The sequence below is a fragment of the Pisolithus orientalis genome (genome assembly GCF_024613125.1).
Source record: "Pisolithus orientalis strain OTSU chromosome Unknown F5J12scaffold_60, whole genome shotgun sequence".
NCBI lineage: Eukaryota > Fungi > Basidiomycota > Agaricomycetes > Boletales > Pisolithaceae > Pisolithus > Pisolithus orientalis.
The window spans coordinates 104,098-124,605 of NW_026260841.1; the positions used below are offsets into that span (position 1 = coordinate 104,098).

The following is a 20,508-nucleotide window of genomic DNA, read 5'->3' on the forward strand; positions in this document are numbered from 1 at the left end:
GTAAAGTGTTAGTTTCCTGATGTACTTCCAACTCTGTGCACGGAGTACGTTACCGTAGCAGGACCTCAGTTACTGCACGGATACAATACTTAGATATTATTGACCACCCTGTTTAATCTGGCGACCAGACGGTGCTATGTACATAATTGCCGCTGTCGTTATCAGTGGTCGGGGTAGAGGGGGTGGCAGTGTTCGTGTTTATGGTGGCGCTCATAGTCGTTGGGGAACGGGGGGACAGTAATTGAGGTGTGGTGGTCCAGGTTCGTCGTCGCGTGTTGTCTCATGGTCGTAATGGCCAACCTTGTCACCGGGGGGCACTCATTGTCCAGTGTTGCCGCCACCATCGTCGTCGTCGCTTTAGGTGGCGGTAGTGGCCATGGGTGACTGTGTGGCCGAGGTCGAGGTAGTAGTGATGTCAGGTGTTGGCTGTCGAGGTTAATGCGGCGGCGACCATTGTCGTTGTCGTCGTTTGTGGTGGGTGTGGCCGTTGAGATGGTAATTGTGGCTCGTCGTGCACGCGGTCACCAGTGTCGAGGATGTTGACATGGGAATCATAGGATGGATGAGCAAACCATACAGTATAGTCTGTGCGGGGAACAGGACAATCCGAATATTATCCGAGCACTCTACCCGCGAAGTGTCTGAGGTCCCGCTATTAAACGTACTCTGTGCACGGAATGGGAGCCGATTAAGTTTGAAATGATAACACGTCACCAGGATCCGGAAGAATCAGAATACATAAGTATCAGTGGCTGAACCGGCACCCACAGTATACCGCTGTTGCGGTTCAACGAGTCTGATTGTTGCCTCACTGAATGGGTATATCTCCTTGAAATTTCTGTGTTTGAGAATTGCCTTACATAGCAACTCCAAGGGTCTTGCACTGCAAGACGAACCGAAGTATGGCGTGGTAATTTTCGTAGTATGAAATGCCTCTACGGTCTGCGCTGATCATCACGATCTGACTTTCTCTGAGAAGTATCTGCAAAGATGGCATAGTGTGCTGTCAAAGTCGTCCTAGAATTTACAGCACATAGTACTTATGCCCCATGACCTACATTTTCCTCCCCTAACTTCGGTTAATCTGCGGCCACCTGATAATCATGTGATGGCCCGGCATTCGCGTATGCAGCAGAACCGCCTTGGCTACATATGTGCCACCACTCGTTCAAACACCGTTAGCGCCGAATTCTGTTGCCAATGCGGTCTTCTTCCCTTAGGTGCCATGTGACCTGTCAATCTGATCATATCGGGGATTCGCTCTATTATGTAGTTAAGTAAATCCAATATACTTGCTCATCATGTAGAGGGTTTAAGCAATCCTCGCTGTTTTATACAGTACGAGATACCTTGTCAGCGACGATGAGTATGTGATAATTATTGGGGTGACCTGCCACAGAATTGGATCGCCATCAACAATGGAAGAAGTTCTCGACCCAAAGGAAGAGCAAGAGATTGGAGAGTCTACATTCCAGGGTGGAAACACTGAAACCATTGCGGAGGCATGGCACGAACTTGCCATCGGGCGTGGAGTTTGATGACGAAGAGCATGCGTGCACGTCCATCACTATTGGCCTTATACCTTGATATTCCTTGATTTTCCATTGGCCTTGCTTGGGTTCACCATTGTAATGCTATACCCATGTATACTGCTGGACTTGATGTAAGCTGGAACAGCACTTCATTAGGAAATAGTGTCACATGTCACATTTCGTCGCATAGATTTGGCTGCGCAAGTTATGAGCAAGTGTACTGTATCCTGTATCTACTGTTGTCGTTCGTCGTCGGGGCCAGTTAGCAACGGATGTGCAAAGAGTATGTACATACTACGCACCGCCGTGTGCACGATTCCTGTTCTTCGCTCCGTCCTGCTACCTTGCCGTATGGCAACGTCAGTTCTGATGTTGTTACGGGTAGCGTCCTTCGAGAACCACTTCCGATAGACCCAGTAGACCGTGTACGATGTCGAGAAGAAGACAAGGGCGTACACAAATACATAATTCGCGGTGGTCGAACTGTGTTGGATGTGCTGGTAGTGACCCAACGAGAGCCACAAGTTTTGCGCACCCAACGTTCGACGGACCTGCTGTTGTTCATGGTGGTCGTCGCATGGGAAATGGAAATATTGACACTACTGTAGCGCAGATAAGGTTCGGTTGCGTCTCCACACACAACTTGATAAACTCGATTACGACGATGAACATAACAGAGGTCGACCGGAAACGAGAGAGCGAAGACTCGGACGTCGAAGAAATCACCCATCCACGTGCATGCCCACGTCTCGACGACGACGACATTGGCAGCCTCGACCACGGTCGCGGCGGTGGAAAAACCCCACAGATAATAATGTCAGAAGAAGACGAACTCGAGGTCCAACACAGGCAGATCACAGCCCGCCGTAACTTCGACAAGGTCAACTTTGGACAGTGGCAGATCAAAACATGGTATGACATTATGCCGTTTATACCGTCCCCTTGGCTGACTGGCGTCGAACAGGTACTTTTCGCCCTACCCACTAACAGAATCCGAACTCGAAGACCCTGCAACCGCCCACCGCAGTGACCACAACACACCACCATCATCTCGCGCATCTCCAACAACATCCAGCGGTAATAATGTCCCTTCGGCAAGACCCCACAAACCAGTTGGCCGCCCACCGAAAATCTCAGGCGTTCAACGCACCACTCTCCGCTCTCACGGCCGCACCTCCGATCTTCTCGCAGGCGGACTAACTCGGTCACATTTGACAGGCGAGAAATCGGTATTGTGGGTCTGTGACCGGTGTTTCAAGTATATGGCGGAGGGGCCTGTTTGGGAAATGCATGTTGTGAGCACTGTTACTTAGTCTTGTTATGGCTGCACGCGCCCGGTGGTTCGACGATGCTCAAACTTTGGGCCGTTTCGTTATTGACAGCGGAAATGCGATAGGAGACATCCTCCTGGTAGAAAGGTGTATCAGCGTGGGGCACATACGATATGGGAGATCGACGGGGCAATTGAAAAGGTATGTGGTCTCAACCTCGGACGATCGAAACCAAAAACCGCATGACGATATCTATGCACATGTACTAGCTGTACTGCCAAAATCTCTCCCTGTTCGGTAAATTCTTCATCGATGTCAAGACACTCTTTTTCGACTGTGATAACTGTCAGTTCTCGGTCTTATCTTACTCTCCTTCCGCTTGGTCAATTTGTTATCTTCGTCTCGCGTATAGTTCTGTTTTACATCCTGACCGACGCAGACTCGCAACGCGACCACGTACTCGGATTTTTCTCCAAGGTGATCCATATCGTGTCCAGCTCATGCAACCTATAGTTCACAGTTATTTCCAGGAGAAATACTCGTACGATGACTACAATTTAGCATGTATAGTCGTCCTGCCGCCTTACCAACGGAAAGGGTATGGAATGCTCATGATCGAGTTCAGCACGTATCCCTCCTTCATCCTCTCATATCTTCGTCTCACCTACAAACTGGTGTACACATGTCATTTAGGTTACGAACTCTCTCGACGCGCAGGGAAGATCGGTACCCCGGAACGACCGTTGTCTGATCTCGGACTGAGAAGTTACCTGACATATTGGGTTGCTACGATCATAAGGTTTTTGAGGTGGGTCATCTCCATCGTTCCATCCCCACGTACTTTCCCACTGCATACCTATCGTTCATCTTCATTCTGTGTCGTCGCGAACTCGATATGGTCCTCGATATGGATCTGCACTGTAGACGTCTTCTTTCCGTTCTCCCAAACGACTGTGCCCAAGTGACAACAGACGGATCGGCACCGATATTTTCTCAAGGCGTAATGCCTACAGAAATCCCTCAGACACACTCGGCTCCCCTATCCCACTCACAACGTTCCCAGCCCCCGTCCGAGCTAGCCTTCCATCATACCCAACTGGCTCCTTCTCCCGCCGAGGATATCCCTTCGTCAACAAGTATGTCGACCCATCACAAACGGAAACGCGCCCCAAAGGGTTTCGACGGGGAACTGCCCCACCCTCCTACTTCCCCTTCTTTTTACCAATACGCCTCCCACAGCCTCACGCCGCCCACTTCTACCTCCGCGACCAAGCCTGCATCTACACCTGCACCCGCACCAGTACCTGGAATGCACAACGCCTTCCGCAAGATTATCACCACACCCAACCCCGATGGCAGTGCCACGTCGCACGTCGTGGTGCGATGTACGCTTGCTGATATCGCCTGTGCTACGAATTTGAGGGTCGATGATGCGGCGTTTGCATTAGCGGAGTGTGGGTTGTTAGAGAGAGTGCGAGTAGTTGCTCGACGGGATGGTGATGGTGATGCTGGTGTGGGTGAGGATGATAAGATGGAAGATGAGGATCAGGAGCAGAGTGAACGGGTTGTCATGGCCATCACGCGTGAGATGGTTGAGGCAGTCGCGAGAGAACGACATGTGAAGGAGATGTGCTTGAGTTTAGCACATGTGCTGTGATAGACGATATGTTGAAGCGGGGCCTTTACAAGGTTTTCTGACGCTGGTCTAACTCAGGCTCTCCGCTGCGCGGCGGTATAGATTATCAGGCAGAGCTGTCGTAACCAAGGGAAGAGCGGAGGGGGCGGGGGGCCTCAAACGCGATTGGGTATATCCCCTTCTTGTGCTCTTGCAGCGTCTCACGGTATGTAGCAATGGGTGGTGTGAGGTCCACAAGCCTTCCCAAGTCGGACCATTTGAGTCACGTAAGAGATGCTTAACGCACGACGGGAATTAAGACACAGACAAGTACATGAGCAGCCACTATACGACATCAGTTTAAGACAAGCGACGAGCAGAGGGGGGAGTGATACAAATAGGAAAACAGTAGACATGAGAGCAGTGGAAGCTACGTGGTGGCTTGCCAACCGGCAAAATCAGTTGGTCATGAAGTTACCAGTCACAAAAGTACACCTGGTTAGGGCAAGGAAACAATACCCTACATCAGCGCAGAGGAGAGCCGTTATTAGTGTTTGCGTAAAGCGCGTGGATCTTTCTTTGGGCGCGTGTGACACAAATGTACCTCTCTCAGGTGCCTAAGCATGTTCTTCCTTTTCACCTTCTTTTGTGCCTTGGAAGAACACCACCGACAGATGATTTCAACATACCATGCTATGTTCTTGATATTATGGACGGCGGCAAGATGGTTTTTGCAATCGCCGTACGTAATAGGTATACCGCATTCTTTGCCATCGTCATTCCGCCAGCCACAGGGACTGCATACATTGCGATCGCAGATAGAGCGTGTTTTTGGTAGTGTCGTCAGGGTTCGAGACTGAGAGGTGGCAGAACGACCTGCATCGTGGAATGGCCCTGAAAGACTTCTGTCCTCAACGTGGGAAAACTGGTCATGCGAATCAAGTTCGCGGGGTGGCGATGGGAGTTAGTTTGGAGGCCCCAGTGATAGTGAACACGGGCCCACAACCTACTCAGAACTGTACTTGCTTGTATCAATCTTTCCATAGTCGTCTACCGCATCAAAGATCATGCGTGCAGTGTGATCGTCGAGGGTGCTGGTTGTGCGCGATTCCATGTTGGTCCCAACTCGGAATCCATGAAATCCTGGTAGATGTGCAGACATCGTATAGTGAGGGTGAACGGGGAGGGGGGGTTCCAAGGTACCCATGCAGGGACTGAAAGGATGAGATTGGGTCAAGATGGGACGAGATGTAATCGTCGACGGTGGGGTAAGAGGTTGAGTTAGATTGGGTTGGGGTTGGGTATCCATAAGGAAAGGGTTTCGCGAGGTGTGTTCTTAGGCACGAAGTGAGGTAGTTGGACAAGACGTATCACAGAAAGGACTCACTGTGTTATCGGTTTCTCTGCAAAACTGGAAAGAAACCGAACTGGGTCTTGCATCTCTGTTCGGATCTGTTCTGGAGTTGACGGAACATTCTCGCTGGTGAAGTCATTCGAAGGACGCAATTCCTGAAGTAAGGGCAGCAGCGGGCTTGAATGCCCCAACCACAGTGCGTTCGAGTTGATTACCTCGCCCGCTGTGTGATCGTGAAAGGGGGCTATGGAGCCAAGACCCATTGGTCTAGCAAAGTCATAGTCTAGATCCCCAGATGTTGAAACGTCTCCGGTTTCTTGTGGGTACCCCGGAAATTGTCCTACGGCATCGAGTGGTGGAAGACTTGTGTACGATGAAGTAAGTGTGACATATTCGGAGGCGTGATCCTGCGGACACCAATAGTGATGGACCCGACTGACGGAGGGTGGGACCTTTCGGATCTGAATGAGGTCACACCAGATACTCGTCACGTGTGTAACTTACGATCGATGACTTTCCATTTCCGTCGACTATGTAGCCCGCAGGCTGAGCCTGCGACGCCAGGTATTATGTGATGAGAGAACCCGGGTAAGATTGATGAACAATTGCTTACATCTTGATCTCCTTCTAGGTAGCCAACTAGACTCGAACCGGGCACTGGAAACGAGGGGGACACAGTTGGACGACTTAGCAACTCGGGCGCCCGCAAGTACCGCACTGAAGGTGAAGTCACTTTGCGGACCTCGAGGATGGGGAAAGCATGATGATCACTGAGATAGAGCAGTGAGCAAGCAGAACCCGGTAAAGCAATGTCAGTTACTCTGCTGATGACACGACACATTCCAGTTCCCAGTCATCGATAGTCCCAAGGTCACAACCACGCACTGCATCATCATGGTAATACATGTAGTCGAGACAGCAATGCTTTTGCCTCTCTATGTTTCGAGGGCGTACTGCTGATGTGCTCGACGCTGTGAGCGAATCTGCTGGTGGCGGTCTGGATGTTTTGTTGTCCGTGGTAGATTACACCCACGACGACGAGGACAGATCAGACGGGTAAAAAGAAAGCGAGGCGCAGGTGGCCAGGCATAGTTAATGTAAGCGTACACTTACCACTCACGCGTCACTCACGCTCACGCTACTGCTTCACGCTGTCACATCTCCTGTCGCACCGCACTATCACGTCTCCTATCTCCTTGTCTGGGCATGCGGATCCCTCTCGCTGTGTTGCACTGTTTGGATCCTGGGGGTATATATATCGGTGCTACATGTATGCGCAGGGATATCTTCTTTTCCCTCTTCCTTTCTCTATCATCCTGTATCAGAGCGTACGCTCGGTTGTCCAATCCCACACACCTGTCCACGTTCTGTCTTGTTGCGATTTGTCCTGAGTGTGCTCACCCCTACTGTGGTGGGTTCCAGTTAAGGGCGTCAAAGAAATTAAAGGGTGCCTTCGACCGGTGAAAGGGCTGTCTTAGAGATGTCAACAAACGCATAGCCACACTACGAAGAGTAGGAGCCAACGTACTTCTCCCATTGGCAGTGGACCCTGCATACTATGACGCTGCATCTGTAACATTAAACAAACAAAAATAAAACAGCTGATTGTGCGACTTTTGCAGTACAGCCATTTTGCACCACTTTGCACTAGCTAGGAGGGCAGATAAAATAGATAAACATAGGCAGGACGTGAACACAGTTCGTCGACACCCTCCCCGGTCATCCCACCCAATCCACGAGGTCGTGATGCCCCACAGGCCCTGCTCGAACGCTCGACCCCCTCCCCAGCCCCTCCGCCTGGTGGCGGGATTGCTCCTTCGGGAAAATTCCCACGGCATCGCCACCTGCAAATTGCCACCTGCGCCTACGAGGGTGTGTTCATGTGACCGCACTTCGCGCCACAACATCACTGGCCTGGCGAATTTGGGCCCGTTTTTTGGCAAAATACCCATTACAGTATTACATGGATTATGTACAGTGGCTAGTAGCAGCATCGAAACGAGTCCCGAGGAACGGGCGAGGAGTGCGTGTAGCCCTGACTCGCTCGCTTCCCCGTGCACGTGCCCTGCTTAGTCAGTGGCTATGGGCACAGCCACCTGCAAATTTTCTGCACATAACTGCAAAAGTCGCTCAATCAGCTGTTTTATTTTTGTTTGTTTAATAGTGGCGCTCAAGGTGGCGCTGGAAGCGCTCTGGAATTGTTCTGGAATGGCATCTGCAACTGGCATTGGCCTTGCGGAGTTTGAAAAGTTATGTCTCCTCTACAACCATGCATTCAGCGCTCTGCTTGCCTACAAGCAATCTCAGGTCAGCCCATGGTGTCTTCAAGTGAACAAGCCCATCGAGGAGGATCTGACAGACCCACTGGGAATTCAGGCTCTGGTCATGGATCGAGCAGTAGATCTACTCGTGGCAGAACCAAGGGCAAGAACCCGGCTTCATCCAGCCAGTGGGCTGTCACCACTACTGGTGACACATCTACTACAGAAGGTCTTCAGCTGAAGAACATCAACTGGGACGTTCCTCATACTGATATACTCATCAACTGGTTGCTCACCCATCCCACAAACCGGAGAATCCTTTTTAGTGATAAGATCACAACCGTCTCACCACCTTCACCTGATGAGGGGCCAGTGGGCCATAACAAGAAAGAAGTTCAAGCAATTATTGCCGAAGTCATATTCAAGAATGATCCCTACTACAAGGACATGTACATGGCAGGCCCTGCTAAGTTCCAAGTTAGCGTAGGCAACCGCATCACTACGTCAGTCTCTTCATATTTTATTTGTGATTTTTTAACAATCATTTAGGCTGAAGGGATCATATCACAAGTGCTGTGCACACTTTAAACAATCAGGGGAAGGCATTATGCCTGGTCATGCAAGCTATGCAAATCTCCATCATAAGTTATCAATCTATCTAGTGGGATTACAGTCGCTGATGTGTATGATTACAGAAGCTGTTCTCAACACTTTACCCTGGTACGATGATCTGCATTCCATCTGGCAGGGCAACCCCTCCTTCGACTCTGACCTGATTAATTCCGAGCCAGACAAAAATCGCGCTGAAGATTTTTTAGCCATTGTCCAAAATAAATCATCCAGTATGCAGAAGACTTCAGACTTGGGAGTGGGGTCACCCGCTGCTCTGGTGGATGAAGGTACCCCTTCAAATACTGGGACCAAGGAAATGTGTGGTGATCAAGATCTGGAGGATGGTGAAGTCAACGAGAGGATGTCTCATGTTGGTGATCTAGTCATGAATGAGGGGGATGAATTTGCCGATAGTATCTTTGATCTGGAAGGCACAGACCCCAGCTTTGGAGATGGAGAGGATGTTAACATGGACTTGGTGTCGGTTCACAGTGATCAGGTGCGTTTCTATTGGGACATCACTAATGGATCGTTGTTAATGAATCAGCAGTCATATCCTCAGCCGTTGACTCCTGAGGTGTGGTCTCAATTTTCCCTCCCTCACAAGTCTCGCACACCTTTCTTGGATAATCGCTCTGCATTCCGCCAATCGCCATACCTTCATCCCCCCACTTCCACTGGAAGCATCATTTCCTCTGCATCATCATCATCTAGCTCTTCCCACAAGGGGAAGGCTGTCATGAGGACCCCGTGGTCCTCATCATCCAAGACAACATCAACAGAGGCAAGTTCTCTCCCAGTTGCTTGCAACAAGTCTCAACTTCAAAGCCAGGTCATCGACATGAGTCAAGAGGCTGAGTCAATACTAGCATCCTCATCTTCTGGTAAGACTGCACGGTACCTGGCAAAAATGCAGTATATGCTGAAGGATCGGGAGCTCGAGTTGAGGAAGGAGCAACTCAGGATGCAGTGGAAAGACATGGAGGATAAGCATCAAAGGGAGCAGGAGCTCCGGAAGCTCAATATCGAGCTGAAGAATGCTGAAGAAAACGCCTTCATGAGGGAGGCTGAAACCCTTCGACTCAAGATTCAACTTGCAGAGCTCATGAAGAGTGGCGCCAGCTCTGGCTCAACATCTTCCTGTTACGCCCGCTTAGGGGGTCCTTCCTTTTTCGACTCTTGGCGGTCACGTGCATCACGTGCCTCGTTGCGTCCCTCGTTCTTGTTGTCGTCCTAGGAGTTCGTATGTTGCGTGGAGGCCTCGGATCACCCGCTGTCCAGGTATTTCCAATACCTGTCGAGACTCGCCATTCATGATCCAGTATTCCACCACCCTCTCTGATGGATGGGATGTTCTGTTCCTGTTCTGGTGACTCTTTGTGACTTGTTTATATTGCTTACTTGTTGTACTATAGATCCGGTCGCGTTTGCCCTGGCACAGGTTGGCCAAATGGCACTGATCGGTTTTCCTTTCTTGTCTGTCTGACTCTATGTGACTCGTTCCTATTTCATTGATGGCCTTGTTGACTACTGCGGATACACGTCGCTCACGACTGTTACGGTACTCATACTTAGGAGTATATAATCCTACATACTTCGTCCTGTATCTGCAGTTTTTCGATAACTTGCAACCAAGCTAATCATATTGCTCTCGTCCTTATCTTCTCTCCGCGCGAACAACCTTAGGGCTTCGCCAGCTAGACAAGATCTTTGTCAGACTTCAGCAAAACCTTGGCCATAGGAGTTACAACAAGTTCGGCTCGTAGTCTTCCCTACTCTCGTGCTTCGTGCCTATTCCATTTGAAGAAGTCACCGTGCCCGAGCATAACACTTCCGACCCCACTGCTTAGGCCAGCCACCCTTCACGATCACGTCTGTTTCTTTTTTTAATCCATTGTCGCATCTCCACTCAGCTCGTCATCTTCTCTGTTGTACTTGTCTCTCAGTCCCAGTGCATCGTATGATCATTAAGTACACACTCGCCCCATACTGTATTACTTCTCCATCTCCCCCATACTCACCCCAACACTGTATCAAGATGCAATGTAGGGTACATTTCATTTGCAGAATGCATGTGGTATCATAAGTGACTTCTCCAAGGTCAGTCGTAAAGCACCTGGATCCTGTGAAGACCCCTTACACACCCTCATCGTCAATGGGTGGGACTTAGCTGACTCCTACAGCATCGCTAGCTACACTCCCTCAACTTTATATGGCAACCATTTTGGTCCGTTTACACTAGGTATGTTCATGCCCCAGATATTGGAACAGCCCATCTAACAGCCTCATTCGAAATCACTGACCCGGTGTTCCCACAGCCTCTCCTACCATGACCATGTCACCATCCTGTTGGCCCGACCCCTCCTCCATTGCCCACCGACTCGAGGGCTCGACGATGCCAACCATTTCCTCCTCAAAACGGATCACCATGTTATGCAAGATGATGCAACACATTACCCAGTAAACTGCAACCTTAACATCCCTCTTGTTCCGGATTTTCAAGCGCAGCTTGCAGAGACTCTGAAATTGACCCTTCAAGGCAGCAAATGCATGCTCAACATGGACGTGGACCTTTCAATGCAATTAGCATGCATACCAGTACGAGGTAAGTATCACCTTAGAAAGATATTTGTTATATAAATTCTGATCACGAGATAGCCGCCCACCCTTGGGTTTTTTAAAAGGAACAGTGCACCATTCCTCCATGGGATATGCACTATCTGCCCAGGTCCAATGATCTTCGAGGATAAGGTCTCCTGGTCGTGATGCGATGTGAGTACCTTGAAACATCCATGCGTCATGGACACTTCCAGGGTGACCAAGCCCATAGTCAACCATGAGAAGGTTGTGCAGCATGATAACAAGCTATGAGCAGTAAGTATTCCATTTTGCATGCATTGGAATACACACCTGACAATTGAGCGAATACCTGGATTTTCTGTCATAGAAGCTCTCCCCAAATATTTGGGGCTTTTCAAAGAGTGGAATTGATGAGCCATCTGCAGCAAAGACGCCATTTCTCCATGCTGGACATGTCCATGATTCAGTGAAGGTACATGCTCTTTCCATATCCTCTGAGTTGTGAGGGGGAATATTGACAAATGTGTCATGCTCATCCAGTATCGCAACCATGACCTGATTGGTGAAATTGATCACCGATCCCACACTAACCCCAGCCCACTGGGCCACGTCCTCTGGCGATGCTGCATTCCCATAATGCCCTGCACAGAAAAGGAAAGTTGTGAGTTGAATGGCGACTGGCAACTGACGATTTTCAGAGCTACTATGAAATATTGGGTGGCTACTTATTTGATCAAGGATGCAATCAAAAACTTCTGGCCATACACGAAGGCATCTAAGGAACAGATGAGGGTGATGGTCAGCAAAATGGTCGAGCAGGCCGAGCTGTGATGACCGCATCAATGGTACAGCAGGTTTTTCAAGAACCCGTGCACGCTCTACTTCATCCTTCAGAGCCTCAATCACATTCAGGAGCCGTCCACACCGCCTATCCCTCTCAACCGTTGAGTCTGTATCATCAGAAATGCTGGAGTTGGAATCCATCGAGATCGGAGAGATTGGAGACAGCGGAGTAACGAAGAGGATGCTCTGAGATGAATTGGAATCCCCATATGTTGTGGTTGAGTCGCTATTATCACTACTATCAATTTTGTGACACACATTTTCCAGCCTGGCCGTTGCTACTTCCAAGCTAGCTTCATCAAGTTGTCTGAGGAGATTTTTGCAGAGAGATTCGTGGGGCATTGTTCTTCAAGACTTAGCTATTTAATTATTTGATATACTGCTAAAACTACTGTAATTTATTTTGAGTCCGATGGGATGCTGCACCGTTCCGCTTGTTGGAGTTGAAAATGTAGTGGCCAGAACATGTTTCCAGAGCCAGTGCCAGAACACAGACAAAGTGCTTCCAGAGCGCTTCCAGCGCCACCTTGAGCGCCACTAATGTTACAGATGCAGCGTCATAGGTTCTGCTTTCGCTGCAGGGCCCTTTCTCACGTGGTGAAGCAATTAGTGGCACCGATCACAAGCTGTGTAATACATTTTGTTCGGAAGCGCCAGCCGTACCCAAACAACGTGAGCGTCGTTGCAGTAAAAAAGCCCAGGAGTCCCTCGAGATGCACATGCCATTTCATTTCCAACGCCATCCAGGCTTACCATGATCCCGGCACTAATAGCAGGTGACTTACTAACTACTAGAGGTCGTCACTGAGTTCCGATCGCAGAACCACGCTGTATGTATCAGTGCATATACCGACTTATCACTCGTGGTCTGGAACACGCCGTTCTAGAACGAACCAAGGAGTCAATGCAGTCAAATCCCCGGCTTCAATATGATGACCTCCTCCCCTTCCCGCTTCGCATGTTCTTCCTCCTCGGCTCCCTTTTCATCCGCCACGCAAGTAAAATATATATTACATTATCTATGCACGAACCAATTCGGTTTGCCAACGACCTGTTCTTCCCTCTCCGTGCCTCTCCCCTCCATCCACATCGCCTCAAAAGGTTCACAAAAGCGCGGGTTATAAACTGACCCCGAAATTCCGAACACGATCAGATCCCTCCACAGCTATTGGCGCGTTCCCAATCGCCGTTCCCCCCGGAAATGGATGTCGACGTCAGCGGTATGCCTCCAGAACCGGCGGTCCAGTCCAAGGCAACCGGTATGAGCTCCATAGCCGGGCAGCGATAGAGAAATAATTATTCGTCAGCTCGAACGGAGTCTACCCTGTTTGGACGGGTTTGTTGACTCCGGCGATCAACAAGGTGAGCAGGTCTTCTAACGATGTGGACCGCTAGCATATCATAATCACCATTGTGATCGCCGACACGGATTGGGGTTATATTGAATCAGTACTATTGTTGCATGTTACACGACCACCTGTTGGTTTAAGTATATGGTAGTGATAAAGAAGTCGTGTACGTACTCGATCTTCCATTACGTGAGCCTTGAGATGAACACCCGTGCGTGGATGTCGTCCAGCTGTTGTTCTTGAGTCCTTCCAGAGCAACCACTATCTCCACTTTGATCCTAGCGGCGATCTGAGGCGAAGCCGCCTTCTCGAAGCACTCCATTCCTCCTACCTTTCTGCTTCCTCACCAACCCTCCATTTAGACCACCCCTTCCGGACACTAATCACGTTAAGAAATCCACGATCGTTTTTCATGATACCCTCAGCGACGCTATCGAGGTACCCGTTACCTCCTATGTGCTTCACAGTGAATGCATCAGCGTGGGCACGGTATTCCGTCCGCGGCCCCCCGCCGACCCCTGCAGATAAGCGAATCCTTGAAGCCGAAGGGCACGTCATTGTAGCAATGGGTAAACCTCTCTTGGCCGATGCTTTGCTTAATCCGATGTCGGCCGACAAGAAAAGCACAGGAATACTGAAGAGGGTAGTATTGCTAGAACGCGTTGGGAAAACACGTGGAAAAAGAAACACCTGCCTCACTGAAGGTGGTCCCGATCGGCCAAGTTATCGGTTGGCCATCAACAATGATGGCGGTCAGAGTCGGAAGCCTCTCCTCCAAGCTCTAAAACATTCTCTATCCATTCCGCTGAATTTCGAGGTCGCTCAAAGCTTAACGTCGATTTAGTTCAGCCCCAAAGTGCTCGGTGTTGCTCAGATGTCCCATTTCTCTCTTTTTCACGTGGACGGTTAACACCTGGCTGTTCATCTGCATGGTATATTTCGTTTAGATGCAACGTTTTCATCCCGTTCCAGCTCTTGATCGTTCGCACGCAGTGAGGACACCAGTTCCGAATGAGTGGGTCACCGTTTTTCAAATCATTCCATCTTCCCACACATTGCACTGCGCTGAGATTGTTCTCACTTGCTGATGTTGATGGCTAAGCACGTGTGGGTCCGTTTTGACCGTGATGTGGACGTTCGGTCACATTTGGGAGGCGAGAAATCGGCTCTGTGGGTCTGCGATTGGAGTTTCAAGTATATGGCAAAGGGGCCAGTTTGGGAAGTGCATGTCGTGAGTGCTGTTTCTTAGTCTTGTTACGGCTGCATGCGTGAGGTGGTTCAACGATTCTCAAACTTTGGGGGGGTTCGTTATTCATAGCGGAAATGCGATAGAAGACATCTTCCTGTCAGAAAAGTAGGGCACATGCAATATGGGAGATCGACCAAGGTAATATTAATTTTCTCATCGTGTGCAATCTACCATAGTTGTTCACAAATTATTTTTCAGGAGAAATACTCGACGTCAAGGTACGATGTGCGCTTGGTGGTGTCGCCCACGCTACGAATTTGAGGACCGAGGATGCGGCGTTTGCATTAGCGGAGTGTGGGTGGTTGGAAAGAGTACGGGTGCTTGCTCGGCGGGATGGTGATGGTAATGGTGGCATGGGTGAGGAAGATAAGATGGAAGATGGGGATGGGCTTGAGGATCTGGAGCATAGTGGACGGACCGTCATGACTATCACGTGTGAGGTGGTCGAGGCGGTTGCTAGAGAGTGACATGTCAAGGAGATGTGCTTGAGTTTGGCTGGTGTTGTGATAGATGATATCTCCTTGGACTCTTGCATGTCTAACAGATCTGTCTAATAATGAATGGATAAACTAAAAGATGGTGTACAGGGCAAGTTCTTTTTCATGTCTCAAAACTGCTACTGCTAGCAGTTAATGGACTTTGGCCAGGCAAGTATGGTAGGGTATTCGAAGAACAAGCTCCTCCCCCTCCAAAGAGAGGGGGAAATTATGTCGTACGGACGAACAACCACTCAGCACTAGATCACTGCCATTATCAATACAAGGATCATGAACACACAGCTAGGCCCGGCCGCCCGCACTATGGGATGAGCCCACAAGCCCTGCCAAAACTGTGAGGATAAACATTTTTTAAAACCTGGGCCTAACGACGCCAAGGATTATCTCGTGAAGAATCGTCAAATGTGAGAGAACCTTCTACAATTACATGGAAAGGGGGGGCAGCGATGCATCGAAAACAGACAATCAACTAAAGTTCAGGGGCCCCACCATATCCGCCAGGACGCCCACCTTCAGAGGTATACAAGTTAAAGTAAAAAGGGGGATTTGAATTCGGCCTCGTTTGGATAGTTGATAAGGGCACTGGGGCAGGGAACGTGCTAGGATCAGACGGATCATAGAGCTTCGGTTGAGTGGCAGTGGCAGTGTAGGGGTCTGGATTAACCATGAGCACGCCGTTAGTCACTGCAGGCGCAGTTTCATCGCCTATAGTGCTTGAAGGGGCTTTCTGTCGACGACGCCGGAGGAGCAGCCGAACAACTAGAGCGGTTATGGCTGCAAGTCCAACTACGCCTCCGACTGCACCTCCGACAATTGCGCCCGTATTACCTGACTTTGAAGGATTTTGGGCTTTTGCTGATGTAGTAGAGGTTGGCGCATGAGAAACTATGGTTGTAGGGGTGAAATTGGGAGGGAGTGCAGTGCCTATGTTGTCTGGAGAGATATCAGTGTACCGAGAGCATAATCCGAAACCAACTCACCCTCAGGCCCCTGAGCAGCGTTTACGTCGAAATCATCTGTCGTCTCTGACGAATTGATAACGTGAGAACAAGAGATGATAAGATGGGAGAAAGGAACGTACTAAAACATCTTGATAAGCCCATTCTGGTATAGCAGTCCCATTTGGAATGCTCTCTGGGTATCTAACAAAACTGTGAAATCGAGAAACCTAGCAGAATTGTGTGCTCCTCACCCAGTGTAGACCGTCGAGCAATTGGAAGACCAGGAGCTCCAGCTACAATGCACAGTGAGTCAATGCAATGCGCACCGGGGGCGCCGAACCCATACCTGACGTAGGTAGCATTTTGACATATAGAACAAGCGCTGAGGAGGCAGTACGTCGGAGTGTTGCACTCGCAGTCATTTGCCTGGCCCAACCAAGGACCAGTGTACTGCGTTGAGGGACTCAGCGACTGAACGGTATATACTAAACGAGGTTCTGGGCCATGTCCTGAACATACAAAATGAAAACGTACAACCACCGGAACATACGCTTTGTAGGTAAGCAGCGACAAGACAAGGACTTTGATTCTTGATATTTTCCATCTGCAGCCAGTGGAATGTTGGTGAACACGCCTAAAAGACGGTCGACAAAGAACGAAGGGTGCATACCCAATTGTACTGTGACGAACACTGAGCTGTAGTCTGCTGGGCAGTTACCCTCAACATACATATAGAAGCCAATCCTGTCACCAGGATCACGAACGACAACCATCCTATCATGTTGAGGGTAGGAGGAAAAAGGACAGAGGGATACCCACCAGTACTAATATCAAACTGCCTCGGCTAACACTGTCAGGTAAGTGCACCCTTTTTTTCGGTGACACGGCAAAACCACTGTCTCCAGAAAGGGTTGGGTTGGGCTCACTGTTAGGGTTACGCGTAACTACAAGATGTTATGTAAAGGGACCCGTCGCCCTTTGCTTGCACGGCTGTCTCCCTCCACAATCGGTATGTTGAGCTCGGGGTGGCGCCTATGGCAGTACTTGTGTGGCTGACGCAATTGAGAAATGGTATTGGGCTCGGTTGGAAAGCGCAGAACGAAGGTAACGGTTTCAAGGTTACATAAGGTGGTGTAAGGTTGTGACCCCCTTCAATCGATGACGTTGGTCCCTTCCACTCTGGAGACGAGTTTCGAGGGGAAAATCCCGGTATTAGGACTCGACATGGAGGGGGAAAGTGTACTCGTTGAATCTGAGACAGTTGACGAGAGAATTGGATGATCTCAGAGGGCAGAGATTCGAGAGGAAGATAATGATCCAGCAGCGATTGAAATTGGGACAGGTAGTCAGACTTATAAGTATTAATTAGGGGTAATGATTAATACCAGCCAACCTTATCGGACTATTAACAGGCAGCCGACAGACACACAACAGACGAGGCGACAACTTCAAGGATAGAAGAGACGTAAGAAGGGCTAAGAAGAAATAGAGCCACCATACTTGCAGCTCCCTTCTCGGACTCTCCAAGAAAGCGACAGTTTACTCAGCTGTTGCAGCGTTTACCCGATTTCTCAAATCCCTCGCGAGTGTGTCAGGTGTGGCAACGACCCCCGCGGAGGCACAGGCATCGAGAAGGAGAGGCTTGATTACGTGGGCGTAGGTAACATATCCACCCTGTGATTCGCGGTTGGATTTGAATAAGGCAGACGCAACTCACCCTGAAGGCTGGCGGAGTGTGGGTGGGTAGAGAACAAGATGGTGGTGTGCCTGAGTTTGGTACATGTGTTGTGATATCTATCTACGCATCATAAGATGGACCAGCTGAGAGACAGTGCACAGGGAAAGTTCTTTTCCATGTCTCAAAAATGCTACCACTAGCAGTTGAGTGAGTAATATGGACTACGACCAGGCAAGTATGGTAGGTATAAGAAGAGCAAGCTCCTCATCCTCAAAAGAGAGGGGAAAATATGTCGTACGGATGAACAAGTCTAATCGATTAGACACTGTGCTGGGCGCAAGAGTGCGTGGTATATGTAAGTGTGGATATACGCACAAGTCCGATGGAAAGAATGTGTGTGTGATTGTGAGAAAGGAGGGTGCGTGGTGTGCAGTATAAATAAGCATTCGAATGTCCATGAGGGTGGCGAGTGGGAAGGAAACGATCATCCAGAAAGACATGGGGCAGTGTCGATGTACTCGTGCGTCTGAATGGGTGACGTTATCCACCCATTCACGACGATGCGCTATGGGGGTATCAAACGAGAGTTAGCAACACATTCAAACACAATGGAGCGGCGTAGTAGACACCTTTGCCCGACGGGTATCTTCATCGTCCAGTCCAATCTGGGCATCTTGCCATTTGCGCTTTTTATTATTCCGGGCGGGGATGATAATCCGTAGTCCGGTGTATGCCTCGGGCTATGCCAGTTGTCAGTTGTCATCAATGACAAGCCAGAGTGGCAAGGTAGGACAGTGTACGCACGGGAGTGAACAGTTCGCACGAAGACGGTGCTGCTATCGAGAACGATGGTGGTGGGAATGGGGTACATATATGCAGGGACTTACCAGAGGATGGCTTTGGCGAGTCAAAGGAAAGCTCTGACGCGTCGACCTCGGGGAGTTGGCATGGCCTGAGAAGTGGCGCACCCGGGATCGGTATATCTGAATACATGAGAAGGTCCGGGTAGGAATAATGCAAGCCTTTGAGTGCCGATGACGCCATCGCATCCACGTCCAGGCCCTGCATATTATTCGCCACCGGAACCAGCGGTGGGGACGAGACTAGGAGTGGCAAAGGCCGACGGGAGACGAGGCTGATCGGACACCTGCGTGCTTTGGTGATGTCGATGCGGAGGTGGGATGCGGTGCGCTTGGCGTGGTGAGTTGGGCGGAGAGTCGCGCGGTGGAGCAGGGCTGTGAGGGCGATCCGACTGTTGGCGAGGCGGAGGGTCTGCACGAGCTGGCTGAAGTAGTAAGAAGGAATCATCTCTGCCAGAGAGGGTGTGTTTATCTGACCCACCACCCGACTACCTCGAATAATTTTATATGCGAGGACAGAACAAAGCAGTGCGTCTCCTAGGACATCCGAGGAGAATAAAAACAGCATCCCGAAAATGGAAAGTGATCGACGCCACGTGATCCATCCCTCTCTCTCTCTCTCTTCCCCCATGCCCGCACACAAAATAGGCACGTCCACTGCTGAGCATCCCGATCTGAAGCTGATAGCGCGATATCAGGCTCGCTGCTGTTCTGTCCCCAGTGCGGGACTCTGCTGTCTGCCCCAACGGACGACGCCCCCACCGTCGAATGTGAACAATGCCATCACTTGGAGCCTGCTTCATGTACGTAGTGTGGGTCCACCAAAACAAAGCAGCTTCATGACTACCATCTATCACGCCCACAGCTTATGAGAACATCGAGATCATAACACACTCTCATCCGGACGCCTTCCCATCTGCTCTTCGCCAGAAGCGGATGACGCAAACTAAGATACACCAAGGAAAAGTGTTGCCAAAGGTGTGTGCATGTGCCTAATGCAGTCCGCTTGTGCGCCACCCGGCGACGGCCGCACGCTGAAACAAGTGGCTCAGGGCAATCTCATCCTTGTACTCATAATTAATCACTTTCACGTGTTAAATAGGTCTCGGAAAAGTGTCCCGCGTGTGGGTACATGGAAGCATATTACGAAGAAAAACAGGCGAGGACCCTTCTTTCTTCCATATTGTTATTGTTTTCTTTTGGCTGATACGGCTGTCGTCGTGTAGATGCGAAGCGCGGACGAAGGGTCGACCATTTTATATACCGTAAGTCACGCCTTCCAATCCTGTAGACTCTTGCCGACGATACCGCGACAAGTGTGTGTCGTGCAAGCACGGCTGGAGAGTGAACAATTGACCACTGCTGCGCATCCGAACGCTTCAGCGACTATGCTTACGACTACACGTACACTCCAACACTACAAAAGAGTGCCACCACGCCAAATCCGCCCAGCACGCTTGCGAGCAACCCGACGCCCAACTCTCGAATCGGGGCAGTTTTAGGAAGTCTGTGGGAAACATTGTAGTTTCAGTAATCAGTTGTATTGGTAGCACAAACTCGGGATGCGTACGTGGAGAAATAAAATGCAAGGGCAAATGTTGACGACAGCAAAATGAGAGCTATGAACGGCAGCAGTGACGTGGGGACATAAGGCGAGAACGAGGGAAGAGAGTTGTGGAGCGTCTTTTTGTCCATCGTGAGCAGGTTTCCCTTGGATGAAACAGCACTGGCCTACCTGTATCGTTGCGTAGTCCATGATGATGATGATGTTGATGGAACTCCGGTGATGCTGACGTAGGGCTGGCGTGGAGGAGTGCCAAACACGTGTCATCAAATCCCATATTCAACGGCCCTCGCCGCGCGCTG

At 50.0% G+C, this 20,508-nt stretch overlaps 7 protein-coding genes across 7 annotated transcripts; 3 read left to right on the forward strand and 4 right to left on the reverse strand.

The window, feature by feature from the left end:
- Positions 1-2,196: 2,196 nt before the first annotated feature.
- F5J12DRAFT_915763 (acyl-CoA N-acyltransferase) lies at positions 2,197-4,699 on the forward strand (the record flags this gene model as incomplete). The annotated part of the gene is made up of 7 exons (XM_051749164.1): positions 2,197-2,444; positions 2,497-2,827; positions 2,915-3,004; positions 3,073-3,148; positions 3,216-3,280; positions 3,334-3,611; positions 3,728-4,699. 7 exons carry the CDS (start codon positions 2,197-2,199, stop codon positions 4,458-4,460), a joined length of 1,821 nt encoding a protein of 606 aa, XP_051595164.1. The 3' UTR covers positions 4,461-4,699.
- Positions 4,700-4,727: 28 nt separating this feature from the next.
- F5J12DRAFT_863453 (uncharacterized protein) lies at positions 4,728-6,729 on the reverse strand. Its single transcript, XM_051746969.1, has 5 exons — positions 6,332-6,729; positions 5,806-6,224; positions 5,599-5,753; positions 5,429-5,561; positions 4,728-5,323 (listed from the first exon to the last, which is right to left on the reverse strand). The coding sequence occupies exons 1-5, from the start codon at positions 6,611-6,613 to the stop codon at positions 4,966-4,968; spliced, it is 1,347 nt and encodes a 448-aa protein (XP_051595165.1). The 5' UTR covers positions 6,614-6,729; the 3' UTR covers positions 4,728-4,965.
- Positions 6,730-13,871: 7,142 nt separating this feature from the next.
- On the forward strand, positions 13,872-15,133 carry F5J12DRAFT_786571 (uncharacterized protein; the record flags this gene model as incomplete). Its single annotated transcript, XM_051743472.1, has 5 exons — positions 13,872-14,234; positions 14,365-14,409; positions 14,520-14,648; positions 14,768-14,804; positions 14,865-15,133. The coding sequence occupies 5 exons, from the start codon at positions 13,872-13,874 to the stop codon at positions 15,131-15,133; spliced, it is 843 nt and encodes a 280-aa protein (XP_051595166.1).
- A 499-nt stretch (positions 15,134-15,632) lies between these two features.
- On the reverse strand, positions 15,633-16,877 carry F5J12DRAFT_786572 (uncharacterized protein; the record flags this gene model as incomplete). Its single annotated transcript, XM_051743473.1, has 6 exons — positions 15,633-16,096; positions 16,144-16,186; positions 16,245-16,305; positions 16,356-16,397; positions 16,451-16,613; positions 16,655-16,877. The coding sequence occupies 6 exons, from the start codon at positions 16,875-16,877 to the stop codon at positions 15,633-15,635; spliced, it is 996 nt and encodes a 331-aa protein (XP_051595167.1).
- A 1,013-nt stretch (positions 16,878-17,890) lies between these two features.
- F5J12DRAFT_863480 (uncharacterized protein) lies at positions 17,891-19,170 on the reverse strand. The gene is made up of 3 exons (XM_051746970.1): positions 18,587-19,170; positions 18,412-18,522; positions 17,891-18,347 (listed from the first exon to the last, which is right to left on the reverse strand). Exons 1-3 carry the CDS (start codon positions 19,088-19,090, stop codon positions 18,267-18,269), a joined length of 696 nt encoding a protein of 231 aa, XP_051595168.1. The 5' UTR covers positions 19,091-19,170; the 3' UTR covers positions 17,891-18,266.
- A 68-nt stretch (positions 19,171-19,238) lies between these two features.
- Positions 19,239-20,399, forward strand: F5J12DRAFT_863482 (DNA-directed RNA polymerase I kDa polypeptide). The gene is made up of 6 exons (XM_051746971.1): positions 19,239-19,290; positions 19,341-19,445; positions 19,508-19,620; positions 19,745-19,801; positions 19,869-19,907; positions 19,960-20,399. Exons 1-6 carry the CDS (start codon positions 19,272-19,274, stop codon positions 19,996-19,998), a joined length of 372 nt encoding a protein of 123 aa, XP_051595169.1. The 5' UTR covers positions 19,239-19,271; the 3' UTR covers positions 19,999-20,399.
- Positions 19,925-20,445, reverse strand: F5J12DRAFT_499912 (uncharacterized protein). The gene is made up of 4 exons (XM_051739735.1): positions 20,378-20,445; positions 20,213-20,325; positions 20,039-20,149; positions 19,925-19,979 (listed from the first exon to the last, which is right to left on the reverse strand). Exons 1-3 carry the CDS (start codon positions 20,396-20,398, stop codon positions 20,041-20,043), a joined length of 243 nt encoding a protein of 80 aa, XP_051595170.1. The 5' UTR covers positions 20,399-20,445; the 3' UTR covers positions 19,925-19,979; positions 20,039-20,040.
- Between the last annotated feature and the right edge of the window lie 63 nt (positions 20,446-20,508).